This window comes from Zonotrichia albicollis, chromosome 5 (assembly GCF_047830755.1).
Source record: "Zonotrichia albicollis isolate bZonAlb1 chromosome 5, bZonAlb1.hap1, whole genome shotgun sequence".
Taxonomy (NCBI): Eukaryota; Metazoa; Chordata; class Aves; order Passeriformes; family Passerellidae; genus Zonotrichia; species Zonotrichia albicollis.
Window position 1 is genome coordinate 28,950,797 of NC_133823.1, and position 19,597 is coordinate 28,970,393.

Here is a 19,597-nt window from a genome sequence, read left to right on the forward strand (position 1 = left end):
AATATCCCTCACATAATGAGGGTTTCTAAAGTTAAGTCTTGTCATATATAACAGGAGGAATCCTTTCATCTTCCTTCAGGATGATGTTTTTATAAGTCAGGTCTAGCTTTCATTTGGGTTTCACCGCTTTACTGCAACTATGCCACAGCTGTATTCAGAGCATGCTTCAGCCAGTTCTCACTTTTACTTTTTGACTGCATATTTCTATTTTGGGAGACCTGAGGCAGGGAAAAAGAATGCCAGATGACCAGAAAGACCCTGGTATGAGATATGTCCACTTACATCTGAAAATTAAGTTGTGTGACCTGCAGCTGTTTCAGAATTCCCAGAGCATAGGAGCACATTGGACTGCCAGCTTGTCCCATCTGTCAGGCATAATCCTCACACTTCAGAAGGCTGGACTTCATACAGTTAATAAATTCCATCCAAATCTCAAAGTGTTTCTCATAGCCAGCTGAAGAATACCTCTGATAAGGCGTGCTTGTACAGCTTAACAGACCTCCATGGAATGCCATGCCAGCTTTTCCATGGAAGGAAACAGAGATAATGTTCCTGAACAGTGAATATTGAAACAAAATTATTAAATAAGAATTAAATGTACTGCAGAAGACTGAAAAGGAAATAACTACTGAAACTGAACTAATTTTTAGAGAAAGCCACTTATTTCAGTCACATAATGGTACTGGTATACCCAGTGCCAAATAGTGCCAAATATAGAAAGGAAAATGCATCACAGTAAGGAAAAAAAAAAAACTTTCTGCATTTTTGTTCATTTTATTTTTTCCAAAATAACAAAATCCATGGAAATGCTTTTGGAAAATTATCTTTAGGCATTAGAAGTTTGCCCTCTGTTTTCCTTCTCTTCTTTCATCAAAGACAAAGCAGATTCACAACACCCCAAGATTCATATCCCCCTACTTGCACACAAAGATAATTCTATATATTCTTATTTATAAGGGGAAGCCTGAAGAACTTACAATATTACATCTGGCTGAATAGCCTTCAAATGCAAAAATATGTGGAATTTCCTGCTTGGTGCCACTCAGCCCAATAGTACAGCTCAGACTCTGAGCTGAGAACATGAGCTTGGGCCACTGTCTGTGGCCCCTTTCCCTTATATTCTCCAGCACCCAGAATTGTTGTATCAGGAATGTTAGAGGATAAAACCTATCCTAAAATTCTTACAAAGTCCATATACAAATTTGTTGTCCTTGAATTTGTCTAATCCTCTTTGAATGTCCTCACACACAGAAATACAGGTGGAACAGGCTGAAAGTCTTCAAAGAACACTTGTAGATCCTTCTTGGATCCCACAGATACTGTTTAGAGTACCTAAATTCTAAGTTCTACATTCATGCTACATTTCAGGAAACTCTCCTTATTAATATGTCACTCTCCCAAGGCCTCACTTTGACCTGAGGGTTCAGTTCTCCAACCTCTGAGAATACAGATTAACCTAACTGACTTAAATTGTTTTATCTGGAAATGGGATAATTCAGTGATATTGAAATTAATTCACACAAATGTATCTGACAGAATTTTGCCTGAAGCATGCAGTAATGTGCAAAAATAAACAATATTTTTAATAAAACAAACTACTTTTTGTGGGAAAGAGAATGTTTTAAATGTTCCCGCATCTTTGTGTTTCCCATTAGTCTCTCTTGGATGGTGACAAAAACTAAAACTTCAGAAGCCAAAAGTTTTTAGGCTACTTTAACTCTGTGTGAGTCTCTGTACCACATGGAGTCCAGCGTCTCTCTGCTATTCCTGTGTTTGCTCATGGCATGTTGGAAAGTTTACGAGTCATTGACCAATGCTTCTGTCCTGGCATTATAAACGAGCATGGCCTTTTCTGCTCAGTGTTTGTGTAAGTAGCTATTGTCAGAATGGCTAAAGAAGGTAGCAAATACCCATGCTGTAGTAACCAGAAGATTCACAGCTACACTGAACCAGCTTAGTGAGAAAGAGTTGCAAGTCTCATGAGCAAATAGCAAGAAAATATTTCCACAGAAAGATTCCTATGATATGTTTCGGATTGTTTCTATGAAGAAGCAGTTTCAAGGCCATAGTTCTTTCTAAACAGTAACTAATGATCCACATATTACAATAATATGTATAAGGGGGTTTTTTGGAACTTAGAGATCTGAACTGAAAATCTGATACAGATATTTCTTTATTTTGGATATGTCTACATATTACATGACAATAGCAGCAGAGATTCAAATGAGTCATTACCTGTGAAAATACTGTTACTGTTACTAATTAAAGTACAAATAGACTTTAAAAATTCACAAATTCCAAAATAAAATGGAAATTCAATATCTAGTATAAAATATTTTTAAAAATCTGAGTTGATATCACTCTGGAAGTTTAGCACAGATACATACTGCTGTTTTACTCTACAACTGTCAGTAAAAAACTTTTAAGATAATATAAATGTGTTAGCAAAGGAAGAGTTAATCTTTTGAGGACAAAAGTTTCCTCTATTATTTTGTTTAAACTTCAGCTTGTGTATACCAAAAATTGGACTTAGGCTCACAAATACAATTCTTCATGTAAACAGTAAATTATATAAACAACTCACTCTTTATTAGCCAAATTGACCATTTTATAGAAAAAGCCAGAGTATAAATACATGTACAAGTATTTTTGTGTCTGCATACACACATATGCATGAAAGCATTTCCAGGTTTGCTGTGGGAGCCTTGTCCCTTAATGTACCTGAATCTGCATTTGTAAGTTTGAAACCACAGAATTATTCTGGCTTTTTATTTATTTATTTTAATATGGTGTTATATAGAATACCCACACAAGAAAAGAAAGAAACTGCTCTCACAGTGCTCCACAGTTTTCATGTCCTCAGCTTCTGGAACATTTAAGACTATTAACTTGCTGGCAGGCTCCCAAGGAATTTTAAGGCATCTGTGCCTGTGCTACTTATTTTAAGCTCTGTCTTCCAGTGTTATGAAATCTCAAACTCTTTTGAGAGCAAACTCTTCTGACTTTCTTAGTAATTCCATTTCATGTGGTTCTGGCTTTCAGGCAGATTCAAGAATGACATAATCACCTTTTCCCACCCACGGGTTTGCACTGCTGCTGTTGGTTACACCCTTCCACGTAACGCACAACACTGATCCTTGTCTGATCCCAAATGCCCAGAAATGGAAGAGAGTCCAGCAAAGAGGACTAAAGCACAGTTTCTTGGCTTTCTATCAATCACCATAGGATGAATAAGGCTTCTTCTGGATTTTTCCTCTGAGTTGATATTACTTTAGCTGCAGTGCAGTTCTTGTCAGTCCAAAGTCATGATACTTCCAAAGGATGTGAACCAATTTTCCAATAAACTTTACCCCTGGTTCCTGAAGCAGGTATCTTAAATGTAGTAGTAGAGAATAAACAAACTTAAAGTGCTCCTTTTGTATTTTTTACTATATCATTTATGCAAATGCACTCAAAAAAATACAGAATTCTTCATTTTTATTTTAAAAAATGCTAGAACTTGGCTAGTATGCATTCATAAGAGCTATTGCAATCATATTTTGCATTGTTAACATTACTGAATTACGTACCAAGCTCCACAGAAGCAAGATGAAAAGCACTTTCTGGAGTTTGTTACCAACATGAGAGAACTAGAAGCAATCTGCAATCCTGTCTCACTGTCCAATTTCACCAAGAGTCTCCTGGCTTACCTGAAGGCTACAAGAGTGTTTGTACATGAAATACGGCATGCTAACACAGCATAGGGAGTATTTCTTTGCCCTTGGAAAGTCTCCAGAAATTTTGCTTTTTACAGTTACGCTTTTCATACTTGGTCAGATTTTTAAGTAATGCACAGCATTGTGACTACTCAGTTCTCTTGAGTCCAGGACTACTGAAAGGCATTGGTTCAGGTCAGCTTCAGGGCAATTTCACAGGCAATTATATTGCTGCTTTAAGACCTGGCACTGAACTGCCAGGCAAATAAAAAAGCATTTATCATGCTCAAGGAAACACTAGTCCATGTCCAGAAGAAATGGAGAAGAATGCATCAAGTTATGAGCATAAAAAAATAAATCATCCAGCCTGGAAAGATAATGGATTTCCTTGTCTTCTTCAGCAATGAGCCAATTCTGGAAAAAAATTACAACTGGGCAATGACTCAGCATCAGGATGTGCAGTCTAAAGATAGAGGACAGAGTTCTCATGGGACCTTGTCATAATCAGCTACATTCACAACTCTGCTGGGCCCTCTCCTAAGCTCAGTGCAGCTGAGAGTCATGCCTTTCTCTCACTCCCAGCAGTGAGGGATTATAAATTTGATTGCTAGAACAGGTATCTAGCAGGAAGAAACCTGTGAGACAGGCTAGAAAATGGAACAAACTGATTGTGATGGCCACCACAGAGTGAAATCCACTGCAACAGGAATTCCATGTGAAATGTATTCTGATGATTATTTATTTCTCTAGACTCTGCTCACAGTGCAAGCCAAAGCAATATTTTTGTTTCTGTGATGAAAATTATCTGGCTAATAAGTTACAACACTTTAAAGAAAGGGATGAATTGAAAATCCTGTAAAATTCTACCTTGGTGTTAAAAAGTCTAAGGCACTCTAAAACACATTCTCTTGAGGCAATAGTTAAGTTCTAGGAAGTTTTAATAAATTGAACTGTCCTTTGCTGACAAAATAAAATAAAAGATTATTTAGCTGACTAAGGTCTTAAAATTTTACTAAGTCTTTTTAACACTGCCTATAATGAGATCTATTTCTTCTAGAAATGCAATTATTGCTAATGGGTTTTCTGATATTAAGAAAGAAAACTAATTTTAGCTTCAGTGGAATTGTAGTTATTTAAAACATTAAATTCACCCATCCACATTAACAGTGACATGAGACATTTTAGTTTGTCATTAATAACATTATACAAGCACTTTCAATATTCTTTCACACCCTATATATTTTTACAACACATAAAGACAAGAGTAGCTATGAAAGCATCCAACTTCTACCATTACCTCATGGCAAAAAGATGATACTTCTCTAGAAAGATGGTAAGAGTTTTTCTAAACAGTCAGGTAGAAGATGGATGTGATGATAGGCTGTGTCAATTGATATTTACTTTCTGGAGCATTTCAAGGGTAAAAATCTCAAGCACTTATCCAACCTTCCCTAACAACCACACTTGTGAGAACACTTGGGGCAAGTTCTCAGTTACAATCATCACCCCATAGTGGTTAATCTTAATGGAAACCCAAGCCTGAATTGATGGCTAGAGCTGAGCACACAGAATACACATTTCCTCTGCTGGGTTTAACAACAGTCTCGTTAGGAGTTCTGCTTTTTGATAATATTCTCAAAAACTACTGTCAAGGATTTTGCAAAAACAAAACATGTACTTATTTAGCAGCATATTCACACAAAGATAAAGTTTTTTTTTTCTTTTAAATACACAGTTAATCATTAAACAGAAAATATCAGATCATCCACCCTCACATGAGAACAAATTGCATTGAAAAAATACATTGCAATGAGTGATTCATGATGAATTGTACTCCATAATGGACAAGTAAAAACTGTATTTGTCAAAATAATTATTACTGCTAAAGCCATGTTCTCCTCACTCTGTTTTAAAATTCCCTCATGTCCAGTGCAAACGCTCCTGCATCTAAAAGAGCTGAATTTTGTTCTCGTATTCCAAAAGATCAAAATGAAATAAAGTAAAAGAAGGCCTCAGAAATGTTGGCATTTTAGAATACTTAATAAAAGAACAAATTCCTGTACTATATATGTTTCAGCTAGTGTCATCAATGTATCAAGTGCTTACACATCTCTTTTCCCATTTAAACTTGCAATAAAATGTACTGACTTCAATGAGGGAAGTAAGAGTAATCCAGCCTAATGTACTGAAAATCCTGCTGCTAATTTCCAAACACTTCAATAGAAAGAGTGTTCATGGTACCTCCATATTACTGCATATTATCATTTGGTTATTTTCATTTCACTGGTGACATAGAAAACACTACACTGTGTTGAGGTGCAGCTGACACTAAAAGGGTGCTTTTAAACCATGTAAAATTTCTGATTTAAAAGTAAACTTGAAAGTTTGGGAAAAAAATAATGCTATGAATTAAATCAATTTTACTGTCAGTTTCTGCCCCATAAAACATTTTTTCAAGCCTTTCTTTCAGATGGAAACAAGACTGCTTCATTCATTCATTCATGGGCAATACTTTGGCTCCATGTGCATTTATATAAGTAAGAAGAATTTTGGACCTCCTTTCTATTACATCAATAAGCTTTTCAATTCCTTTTCTGCCTCCTTGGCTCTCCCAGTATATTTTGTCAAGGAACAAAGACTGGAGCAACTTCTCACGTAAACGCTGGCTCCTCAGCACTGAAACTGCAGATGCAGGGAATCTGGAAAAGCACAAAGAAATTCATCAGGTTTTGCCATTACTCTGAATTGCAGTATTTATGTTGTGGTTTAGCAATCAATTCTAAGAATATAGGCTGCAACTCAGCAAAGGAAGTCCGTGCATGCCTAATCATATGTATGCTAATTGCATCTTTTACAGCTGTGGGATTACTCATACATTTTTAGATACATCCTGTCAATGTCTTGGGCCAATGATATCTATTCCAGTAGCTTAGTGTCTCAAACTCAAACTGGGAAGAAATCATTAATCCTTTTACAAAATTGATAATTTAAAACTTACTCATTGATTCCTTGTAGTATTTTGAAGTCAAGATTGTCCTCATTTCTGTCAAAGAAACCCTTGTTGTCTATGAAGGCCAAGTGCCTTTGGTCATGCCTTCTCTGAACAATGTGTGTCAGGTCAACAGCATCCTGATCATTGCATTTCAGCTTCAGTCCTTGTTGCATACAGGAATCCTCCTTGAGAGGTTTGAACCCACAACAATTTCTGTCTAGTCGATTATAGATCTAAAACAAAGTAGAGCAGAGTGCCAAGTGAAAACAATACCAAAGTACTTGGGGCAAAGTGTCACTGTAAGACATTGCTCTCTAACCCAGCTGACAGGAAAGCAAGCTCAGGACAAGTGTCATTAAAAACAGTGAAAGAGCATTGAAGACCTGGTCCTCACACCTCAGGTACTGCTAAAAGCAATTTCTCAATTCTATCCATTTTACAGCCATGATCTATTATGTCAGTAGAAATTCTTTGAAAATAATGGAACAATACCACTGTGTAACTGGAATAACAAGATGGTGAATACAATTCTATTTTCTTTGTCAGAAGCTTTCTTTTTTTTTACATTTTCTGTGCTGGAGAACAATAGAAATAGCACAGTCTGACACACATAGAGGGTCTTCGTTTTGTGGGATCTATTCGGCTAACAGTAAGCAAAATAACTGAAAAGACCAGTGAGGGGCACAAAAAACCATCAAAAGCTATAAAATTGGTCTTATACTGTAAGAACAGTGTATTTATAACCACAGAGCAGCCTCCCTGTGGTATATACTTTTATGACATGATGGTCTACACTATTTTTTCCCATGCAAAACCTTGACTATTCATCACACGGCACTTAGCTGGAAAGAATACATAAATCTGGACTAATTTTGGTGGTGTAAATGTTAGGCATCTCTTTTGACTTGGTTGTTTCTGTTCCCTTTCATAAACAGTGACAAGAACAAGGCACATTAGGAGCAATGGATGCCATTTTAGGATAGCCATTGAATATAGGAAAGATAAATCACTCCTTGAAAGTGCTGCTACCCCTTAAGAGTAGATGAGAGTAAATATTCAACATTGCTACAGCCCTGATCACACAAATTGGCCTGGATTGCCCTTAACAGCCTTCACCTTGGACTTTGCCCCTGGGCACAGGAGCCCCCTTATCTCATGCAGATCAGCCCCCCTCTGAGCCCTTTGGAGGAGGGGGTGTGGGGGGTGTTTTGTGCTGCTTGTTCCTGGGCTGTTGGTTGAGATTCCTGCCTGTCAGCTTCCTTGGAGCTGTCTTGCTATGCCTGATGCTCACAGGGCTACAAATGGGGCCTGTGGCTTTCACCATCCTTCCTGCTGGCCTGCCTCTCCTGCTGCTGAGCCTGCCTGTCCTAGAGCTGCCTTTGGCTCCAGCTCATCTCCCCAGACAGCAGACCTGCTCCTGCTAACGGGGGTTTAGAGAGTGCACTGGTCTCTGCACAGGGCACTTCTATGCACGGGTCTGGTGCGTATAAGACTTGATGAGTGCCTCTTCTAAGGTCAATCATTTTTTCTGTCCTTTCTTTGTTATTTACTGTTAACTCTTCAAACTGCTCTAAGCATAAAAGCATTACTGTTCACATAAGCCTTCTAAAATAACAATTTTATTGTTGTAACTTCCTACCAAAATTAGGACCCCATCTTCTGCAGAATTTTGTTGCATGTTAAAATAAAAAGGTCACCTCTTTAATCAAATGAAAGTCTGAGAATTGTGTTTGCTTTGATTTTGTTTGAGATTTTTTTATACGGAGTTCTATTTCTAGTTGTATTGTTGACAGTGTTTGTTTCCAAACATCAAAATCCTGAGGAAAGGAACAGACTTCTCTTCCTCTTTCTCCTTTCATGAGCAGCATTCATTATCTGAAGGCTGTAGAGCCCCTCTTGCTTCTCTCTCCTGGGATCTCTTATTCAATCCACCCGAAGGTAAAAAAGTAAAGCAGAGTCCTTCCAGAAAGACTGCTTTGATGTATAGACTCCATTCCTTTGCACTTCTCTGCATGCACTAAATAGACAAGGAAATCTTGTTCTTACAGACAGCCTCTTCACAATATCTTGCACAGTGCTAAGACATAATGATGGAACACTCTGGAAGTGATGCATATAGTTTGGCAGAATCTTCTGTCATACATTTATGTACAGAAGAGGTCCAAACCCCCAAAATTAAAGAATCCATTTCACTTGAGTTCTTGCAAGAGGCAAGTAAAGGTCAACTATAAGCATTTTATATCCTGCTCCTATGTTTTACAGCACTTTACAGAGATTAGGAAGATCTATTAGAAGTGCCAAACCTATTATTCTGAAAGAATTATGCTTAACAGAGAATACTTTTCACCATTATTCTTTATTTCTGAATGATTGATGAAGCACAGCTATTATTTTTTTTAATATTGAACCGTTTCTTGGCATTTTTTTGCTTTTAAATTTTCATATTCTGCTGCTGATAAACTTTGAGAGCACACAGATAAAACTGTAGTCTTTAAGACCTATGAGAGTCACTTTCACTCACTTTCTGGAATGCATGTTCTTGACTGGTAGGCAACCAGAGATATAAATCCCTCTGGTACCAGCTATTAGTACAAGAGTAATTTGTCTCCTGTCATGCGAAGTGCTATCCTGCTGTATCTTATTTTACCCAACCCCTCCTTCTGAATAATAGAACAGCAGATTTATCAGTCACTGCTCTACTCCTTTTTTACTAAGTCACTGTCTAGGTTGTTTTTTTTTTTTAAAAGGAAAAATTATCCACTACAACTGTTACCTTGCTCCAGATTGCAGCTCACCAAAACCACTTCAGTCACCTCTTGGGGCTGGGGAGGTGCAGGAAGGACCACAGAGTAAACAGAGATTTACAGTTGTGAACACAGTCAAGATCTCTGTTTGGAGAAACAAGGAGTGAAGGAGAAACAGTATGCCTGACTCAATATGAAATAAATCAAGGCAAAAAGCCTTTGCATCCTCTTTAAAAAGAAATGAGTCAGTTAAGTTTCCTGCCTAATTGTAAGCTGCATTTTGGATATTTTAATCACAAGAAATGACCAGAAATAATTTCAAACTATGCAAATACCTCTCTTTCCCATTAAAAAAAAAATGAAACACACTAAAATTACTATTTCTCAAAATCCTATGTTTGATCACCTGACTTATGAGGCAAATAGTTGTGTTCAGTAAACATTTTACCTGCAACAGAAAATCAAAGAGTGCCATCTTGGACCATTCATGATGATGAATTTCAGTACAGCCCCACTCAGCTTTGGGAACTTTACCATTCTGCCAGCATTTCTTCTTCAATAGCTGCTGATATTGTCCCCATGTTAACCTCACTGAAGAATGGGTACTATTATCTGTTGGACTCAGTGAGGAATCCCAGAGAATAACAGGACAGGCCTGACCACCTGAAAAATGGGAAACAAAATACCATTATATAAGTGCAATACTATCAGTTTCATTTGATTCTTCTTTAGACATTGCCTAAGCATTAGTAAATGTACCATTTTACAGACCTGGAAGGAGAACCAGCTAATATCTTAACATTCTTTTGTTAATGTGGTCTTATCCTACATCCATAACCAGCCACCACAGGACTGGAAACATAGGCATAAATGTCTTTAATGTATGGAAGACTTTCTTTGTTTGTAGCAAGAGACTAACGTACAAAATCATATACTAAACCAAACTATTAAAAAGTTTCTAGGTAGGTTAAAAGCCTCCAATGCCAGTGTGAATGTAATTTCCTTCTGATTGCAGTGAACTGCTGATTTTCAAGAGCTGGAAATTTATGTCAAAGGGGGTTTTCTTTGCATAATGGACATAGAGACACCACAAATCCTATACTCAAAGTGGATTTATTTTGTTATTTTTAGTATTTTAAACCTATAATGTATTACTCCACAGCTCTGAAAGGATATATGAAAATCGTAGAGAATGCGAGCATAGCATGAATAAACAACTTGACAAGTTTGGGGCTTTTTACCTAGATATGAGATCTGTTTTGTATAGCAGATATTTAAGCCAAATTCTTTAGTTGTTCTGTGTAAAGAATATTCTTCTCTTCCCTGAAACAAGCACAGAGGACTTCTCTTTGTTGAATTCTAGTGTTCAGCTTCACCATGAGAATAAACCTCATCAAAGAATTTAAAATTAGCTTCTCCAGTATAAAAACTGAAATTTATTTCACACAGCATCAAGGAACAGAGAGATCTATTTTATTACAAAATTCTCTCTTTATGCCTGATGCAATGCTACTGCTGCTTAAACTGCGAAGGATCCAGGACTGACTGTGGCTTGTACATATTAAAACAAAGAAATCCTTTATATTTTAGGGTGTGTAGACAGAAGATCAAAATATGTCTTAGTACAGACAGGAAGAACCATTTAACTGCAAAGCTTAAGTGCTGTTTACTAAAAAGTGTTGGAACACATATAAAGCTTTAAAAATTATTCATATTCATCTTGAAGTTCATTGAACTTAGTCTACACTATTGCACAATTTATTGCATAGTTAAGTACAGCTTAAATTGTCTCTTTGTCTTCCACATGCCCAGGGAGACAGAGATAGATCTGCAAAAAAGCTTTTAGAAACACATGAAGGCAAGAGGTCCAGGCCACCTTCTTCAGAAGCAACCCAGACAGAAAATAGCCCGTGGAAAACAGGTATCAGTGCCAATAGCAGGTAAAAGCTGCCAATGTCAACGCTCCATTTGTAAGCAGCCAGGACTGTGAAAAACAATCTCCACACAGCTGAATCAAAAAGCAGCTTGTTCAAGGGATGCAGACTATTGTAAAACAACAGATAAGAAATGATCTTTGTCTGTACCTAGCTCTGAAACATGCTCAAAGTTCCATCTCCCACTCACCGAACAAGCATGACAGACCAGCCCTGCATGCAATCCAGCCCAAGAGAAAATCCAGCTCCTTCCCAAACCAGAAAGTGCCTGATCTTCTCTCTGCCATGGCTTGCACATACAAGACAGTCCTTCCAAAGCCAAGCCAACCCAGACACCACTTCTTTAACTTCCATCCCAGTTGCCCAGTGTCCTTAGAAACACAGAATGTGTCTTTCCATCTGGAACATCAATCACTCTTTATTTATGATCAGTATTACCTTTATCAGCACCATGTTCCCCCCTCTCCTCCACTGAAAAAATGAGCTGAGCACTCCTGAAAATCAGGCTTCTCCTCTACTGAGGTGCCTGAAGAAGTATTTAGGTAACTTATTTGGGAAACTGTACCCATTTCTCCATCCCTCTCACTCTGGCTCTATCACCTACATTGTAGATGACTTTATACAAGTTAGATCAGCTATTAGTAAAGTTTCTTTTCCAAGAAAGTTTGGAGAATGTCTATGTAATCATTGGGAATTCTCACACACACAAAAAAAAAAAAAAGACAGCTTTTATAAGGACCAAATCTTACCTATTATTTTTATATCTCTAGTAGCAATTTATGTAACTATTCATTAATTCTTCCACAAATCAAATACATAAACATTTTTATAAGAAAACAAACATCTCCTGTCTACCCAAAAAGGACATGATAAACAATAGTAATATAAATACTTGAAAACTATGAATAATATCATGCCAGTTTCCATTAAGATACAAAAACATTTTTGAAAGACTAAGGTTAAATACAGGAAATGTTTGCATTTCAAAGGAAATGGGAGCAAAGAAGATGATCCAAAAAAAAAATCTTTCAACTCTGTAATATAAATTGGATTACAGGAATATGAAACAGCAGCTTCAGTAAAGAGCTGTGACTCAAATTTTTGACACAGGAAAAACATGAAGATGCTGAATTAAAGCAGATAAGGGGTCTGATTCACAGCTGCATGAATTGACATGACCCCAATCAAATCAGTGGAGTTTTTCTGATTCAAACCTCATTAGTATTGGGCTGAAGTTGCCTCAACAGTGAAGAGACCTAGAGCCACAACTGGAAAGGTGAAGCACATTTCAGAAAAAGTCCAGTATATTCTGTATGTGCTTCTTTCTTAGTCAGCCTTACATATTAACACAGAGGGGTACTGCTTTTCTGCTGCTGCAGCTGCACTGCACTGAATCTCACCCAGAGCTGATTGGGTTCATTTTATTTTTACCTGTCATTTTATATCTATATACCTACTTAACTGTCCAAAGGTAATCTTCAAAATTGTATGGGAAAGATTTTTCAAAACTCATGCTGAAACCATCTTCTAAGTAATTCATACACATTTTTAAACACTTCTAAACATTTTGAACATTTCTAAAAATGTCTTAGCTAAGTTAAATAAGCTAACACAGATGAAACCTCAGGCTGCTGAGACTAGACCACCTCAAGGTACTCTTAACTGCTTCATGTGCTGCTCACTGACATATCACTGTGTGGCTTCCTCAACACAGGCATCACCTTAGATTTCCACACCCCACATCACTTTGAAAATAAACTGCATACTTCTGAACTTCATGTGGTGAGGAACCACATTTTGCTCTTGCAAACATTTCTCTCCTCTTGTGCTCTGACTTACAGCTACAGCACTTTTTCTAACTTCCTCGAAAGAAAATATTTTCAAACATGCCCAGAAGATCAACAGTAAAACCAGAAAATCTTTCATGAGGTAGTTCAAGCCCTTTCTCAAACTCGCCATTGTTCACTGTAAGGCAGCACATCTCACCACTGCCACATTTGCAAGAAGAGCGCAGTTGTCCATGTATTAGCAAGAAAGGAGAATTTAGTGTGGAAAATGAGAGGGACCAGCATACGGAGAACAATTTTGAGAGTTTTAAGTTTTTAGGGGAAATATAAGGAACAGAAGCAGAAAGCAGAGAGAAGTTAGGCCATTTATTTTTCTTTCTTCCCTATGCATCTCATTGCAATGTTCTGTCCTGTGCTCATATGGATGTCAGTATTAAGGAATGCATGAAATGTGCATTAGTTGCTCTCTAGACTAGGGACTGCATTATTGCTTGTACATTAACTTCTCTACCCAGCAGAATACTGGAAATATGCCTCTCATACCCCTTTGAGAGGTACAGCACTATGTGAAAGTATTTTAGAGCACTCTGAATGCATGAAGCAGTGTTAGGTTTTTATTCTTTGCCCTGACATTGGTAATTAATATTGCATAATTTTTGATGGGATGGCAAGAGCAGGCTGATAGCACAGGATATAACACAGAAAAAACTGGGACACTTTTTATAGTCCTGCAGAGGCCAGTAAAGCAAAACAACAAGTGCAACCAGTGGAGCTATCATCTCATTCATCTATTTGCACTAAACCAACCATGAAAGGTGTTACTCAAAGGAAGAGTTTCTTGCAAGTTTGGGGGAAGAAGGAGGTTCTGGACAAATAGTGGATTGAGTATACCAGTGCTTATTATTCTCAGTTTAGTTAGACTCAGGATATCAGAAAACCAGAGGGGAGGAGAAGCAGCCAGCAGCACACAGTAGTTCAGTCCCTCCACAAGAGGTGCAAAAAAACTGCATAGCAGCAGCTCTTGTACCAAAAGCCACCAAAGCCTCACTGCTACTATCCAAGGAGCCAGAGTACCATCCATACAGCTGTCAGCTGAGACAGAGAAGCCAGCCTGCCCCAGCCCACAAACTCCAGCTGCAGCTCAGGCCCAAAAAATGAGAGAGTTACCATACCTGATTTTTCCATCGAGGATGGATGATGGAAAAATTAGACAAGCCGCAAAAAAATTCAGTAACACTTAAAAGGGTTTACAGTTAACAAGGGAAGGTGAGGGCAGCAGACAGGGAACTTGAATACAGTATTTTGCTAGACTTTAAAAAAAGTCAGTGTCAGATCTGTGGGAATAAGGGAAATAGAAACTGTACAGGGATTTACTAAGCAGTTCTTTGAAACTGCTTTTGACAAAATGAATGACAGTTTTGAAAAGCCCATTTTTTAAGATCTTAATGCTACATCAAACATGTCTTGTTGGATCACATCACAACTGAGGCAAGCTAAAAGGATGTGTCGGGGAGAGAGATATGTCAGCCCAGAACTAGTGTACATTCATACACACATGCAGCCTCTAATCCTGCACTGTTTGCTTTCCCATGTGAATAACTGATTCACACAAGCCACTCTGTAAAAAACTTTGCAGAGCTCACCTATCTTAACATATCTAGGTCATTTCAGCGAGCTAATTACTAATATTATTTTAAGAATTATATTTTTGCTCATTTTCCTACCACAAATATTTTCACATTATGCCAGACACAAGCACATAAATAGTAAAGAGCTTAAGCAGTTATAAGGCATCTGAGTTCCAGCATATTTCCAGGCTAAAGAAATCATGAGAGACAAGGTGCAGTCACTGTTCCAAATGCTCTGTTCAGCCTTTAGCTGGAAAAAGTGAAGTGAGACCAAAATAGTGTTATTTCTCTTCTCATCACCTAGCAACACTCCTCTTGCAATAGGAACTTAGCCAGTTATGAGGAAAAGAAAATTAGAGGGCAGAATGACACACTCTGTCCCAGACAGTCCAAAACATACTGTAAGGTGACAGACACTGAGCAGCACAATGCACAATTATCCTAATAGCAGTTTTCTGAGGTTTGCAGTCTGTCATCTCTGCAGCCACACTGTGCAGAGTTCCCCCATCCCAACTGCCTTAATGCCTTATGACAGCTCTATAGCAATAGATCTTGTTCCTAAAAATAAAATGGGCATAATGTATCTTCCATGCTCTGCAAGTATGAATAATATTCAGAAGCCTCCAAACTGCTGTTCCTAGAGATTCATTCCCATTGTTGTACAGGCTGCCAAAGGGAAGGTTTACAAAGCAGGAAGACACTGGAAATCACGAGGTTGTCTTCCTGCTGTCAGATTTTAGAAAATCTTTCCAGCATTACTTTTCTTTTTAAGAAATGCAGACTGATCTAAAACTATTTGGTATAAACTTATTTCAAAGCAAGAAATGAACAGCAAAAACATAGCTAGCTACTTTTACAATGATTCACTAAAATGTAACACAGTCCTTTTGGATTTGTGACTGTACAAAAATAGGACTTATGCTGAAGACATATTTAAGAAGGTAGCAATTTTAAAGTAGACTTCTAGCTCACATTACATGTCTGAATTCTACCTTTAATTTCACTAAAGGTTAAAAATCAACTTTTTAATTGGAACTCTATACTAATCATTTGACAGGCATATTGAGATATTTACTATGTGTGTTTCGTTGGATAATATATAGATGTGTGTACTGAACCTCAAAATGTACAGCTGAATTCACTGAAATGTAGCTTGTTTGGGTTTTACTTTAACAGAAGAAAGGGAAGCACTTTTTAAAAATTTTCAGTTCCCAAGGGGATTAGTGCCATGAAAAAAGATTCAAGCTTCTGCAGGCAGGTTCCCCATCTCTCCGAGTATATTATCTGACCCCATTCCTACCACCTGAGAGATGAACTTTTGTGAGAAGTTCCAACAGCATTTTATTAAAGTCTATTCTAAAAGATGAGAAGTTTATTTTTAAGGATAAGAAATACCCATTGAAACACAGAGATTCTGGAATCTCACCAGTTTCACTTCAGGCACTGTACAATGTCATGCAATCTACTGATTGCTCCTTCTCTTTTTTCTTGTTCCAGACTCATGTTAGGAAACTCTTACTGCCCTCAGCAACTCTATCATATTTGAAGCAAACTTTGGGGTATTCATCCTCTGGACAGAATGACTGCACTGCAGAAGTTACACATAGACACTGGCTTTATTTCCCTGTAACAATGGGGTTAATGCTCAGGCTCACAGGAGTTAAAGGGGGTGGCTGCTGCTGCCCCATGGCTAATGCCAAGCGGGAAGGAAACCTCTGCACCCCACCTGCGGACGCTGAAAACCACACAAATGTGTTACCTTGGAAGAACTCTGATCTCCTGCTTACAGAAGGTAAGCTCCTGTTTAGCCCCAAGATCCTGTCCAAATGAAAGGCAAACACCTCACTCATGTCCAGAGGTCTTTTGACAATTCCACAGTGTCCTTGATTACAAGCAGTTCCCGTAGTGCTGGGACCTCTTGCAAATACTGCCAGGACTGCTTTTTGTGAAGGAACTTCTTGAATGCTCTCTATGGGAGAGTCTGCCAGCATGCGCATGTTTAGGATGTCATCTTTGCTCATCCATGAGGGAGGGCTCTCACTATAAATCCTGATATTGCTTTCCTCAGGCTGGAGCTGTGCCTTTACAGCTCCAGAAATCTTCCCAGGTCTCTGGTGACCTCTCTCCATGATAACCATTCCTTTATGCCTGTGTTCATCCAGCTGGTACTTTCTTGCCTCCAGAGCAATCGCTGCTCCCCTGGTGCCGGCGGCACGTGTGGCCCGCCCCGGCTGTTGGGCAAAGGCCTCTTCCCAGCCCACAAGAGTGGCTTTTGGAAAGTGCTGCCCATAGGACACAGGGATTGCATTTTTCTTCCGGCGCTTTGGCTTCACTGTGCCTCTGATGTTGGCAGGCTTGCTGCGCTTGGACCGCAGGGTGATATAAACTACATTGGGTGGCAGCAAGGTCCCATTGCTACCAAGCTGGGGTTCCTGGAAATTGGGTGGTGACAGGGTGCCATCCAGTGGGATGCCCAGAAAAGGAGTTTGAGCTGCATCTTGGAGACTCCTGGAGCTGATCTTTCGATGTCCTCCTTTGTGCTGCGGTAAAACGTGACCTACTTGGCTGACAAGGAACCCCAGGTAGATCACACAGGCAGTGCCCACGAGCAGATTCCTCCTTGTCCGTGGGCGCCTGCAAGTCCAGAGCCTCAGCAGCCGTGAGGGCCACAGGCAGCAAATAAACAAGTTTTTGATTTTACTTGGCTGATCAAAAGGAGTCATTTCTCTAGTGAATCCACATGATGAAAACAGCATAAAGTCTTCTGTACATTCCCGCCAGGATGATGATGCATTATTTCTCTTCCCCAATTTCTATTTCTCCTTTTCCAAATAGCTTCCAGCATGGGTGATGGACAGAGGCTACTGATATGCCTGGGAAAGTGGTCAGCACTAAGGATGCTGACACCCCACCTTCTCAAATTGTTAAATTCTTATCAGCCACCACAGAGGAAGTGATTGGCTTCAGAGAATGAATGGAGCCAGCTGCGTAAGCAAAGTTTACTGACTTGTAGTCTAAAAGATCTATGTATCTTCTCTGCAAACTGCAAAAAGAAAATAGTAGCATTTCCTTTCATTACTCAACATAGTATCTGTGGCTCTATATTTTTCAGAGAAAAGAAGTTCTAGATGAGAGAGTATGCATGTAAGAATTTGTCAGGATAAATCTTTTACTTTCTCATTACAGTATAAATCAAACATCAAAACCATTAAATACAGGCTCAATTTTCAATCTCAGCCAGATGTATTCCAGCATTAGAAGAAATTCCTGTCAAATCCAGATCATTATCTTTTTCTTACAAGACAAAGTCTTCACTAAACTTCATGTTATGGAAATGCTGTAAACAATCCAATTATGAACCAGTGACTAGTAGTTAAATATGCACATATTCACTAATATAAAAATATATTAGCAGTGCCAAATTTCCCTAGTTGACTATGAATATAGTTCCCATAATTCATAAACACACATTAAAATTGAAAGATGGTTAATTCTCTTCATTCTTATGAAGCCATAAAAAGAATCTAGCTAACATTTTTAAAATAAAATGACAGTGGCTTATATATCTTTTCCAAGAAACAAAGAATAGGTGCACATTACATACAGACTGCTATAAAAATAAAATTTCTTACCTATTCAGCTTGACACATCCTTTGTTGTGGTAAACTCCTTAGGTTAATAAAAGTAAGTGAGTAAAAGCTGGCATCTAGAACATATTTCACTTTTAAGTATGGTTCACATTTAGGTATTTCATTGCAAGCTAAGAACTGTTGAGAAGCTAACTTTACTGAGAAGTGCTTGCATATGAACTGCTGTAAACTTACATGAACCTCACGTTATTAAAAAAAAAAAAAAAAACCAAACAACCCCACACACAAAACCACAGCAACTTCTATTTTAAATTCTGTAATGAAAAGTCCTGTGAAGTATGTGCCTTTCAAAAGTGCATTCCATCTATTTCTAACTCCTGAGAGCCCTCTAGTGCACTGCATGCAAATGTACTACACCAACTCCCTTTACTGCATTTAGTTTTTTGGGGGTTTTTGAGTGTGAAATACCACCCACTCCCTGGATTTTAAAACTTTTGAGGATCATATATTGTTGTGGTGAGAAGTGAAAAAACAGATAGACACTTTTAAAATGCTATTAATCTGCCACTAAACAGCTCAGGAGTGTCTCCTATTTGCGCTTTCTGGAGCAAGGCATAGCAGAGTCCCTGTACAGCTGGAAAAGTTGGGGCAGACATAAGCTAAGGGCAAACCTCTGACATCTGACTCCTTTCCTAGTCTAAATATAAAATAATAAAGTGTATATGTTCACTGTAATTCAAAGAATGGAGATATTCTCCATAGCTACTACTAAAGAACAGTTAAGAAATTAGTTTATGTTTCACATTGGTCCAATATTAATTTATAAAAGTTTTGAGTGTATTTTTTTCGACAAGCCATCATTTATCCTTACATTTTGTCTAAATATGTACTATCAAGTTAAAAATGCAGTATCCATGCCCATTAACAGTAAAAGAGCCTCCCTGTTACCTATTTTTTCCAAATCTGAGTTTTTGGAAGAATTGGGATTGTAAGAAATCTCTTCATCCACTTCAGTTCTTCTTTCTTGTTTTAGTTCAAATTTGACTGATGGGACATATCCCAAACAAAGAGAATTTATTCCAAAATCTCCAGACAAGTTGCTTGAGTTGGAAATGCATCACACTGCAACAATTCTTTTCAAATACCCAGTTCCTGCAAGCACACAGCACCTGTCTGTTAGAACCAAGCAGCACCAAAGCACTCTACATTCCAGTCACTAACAGCGCT

At 38.1% G+C, this 19,597-nt stretch overlaps 1 protein-coding gene across 1 annotated transcript; it reads right to left on the reverse strand.

The window, feature by feature from the left end:
- Positions 1-757: 757 nt before the first annotated feature.
- GASK1B (golgi associated kinase 1B) lies at positions 758-18,631 on the reverse strand. Its single transcript, XM_005486326.4, has 5 exons — positions 18,413-18,631; positions 16,540-17,823; positions 9,880-10,094; positions 6,694-6,920; positions 758-6,394 (listed from the first exon to the last, which is right to left on the reverse strand). Exons 2-5 carry the CDS (start codon positions 17,534-17,536, stop codon positions 6,187-6,189), a joined length of 1,647 nt encoding a protein of 548 aa, XP_005486383.2. The 5' UTR covers positions 17,537-17,823; positions 18,413-18,631; the 3' UTR covers positions 758-6,186.
- Positions 18,632-19,597: the final 966 nt, after the last annotated feature.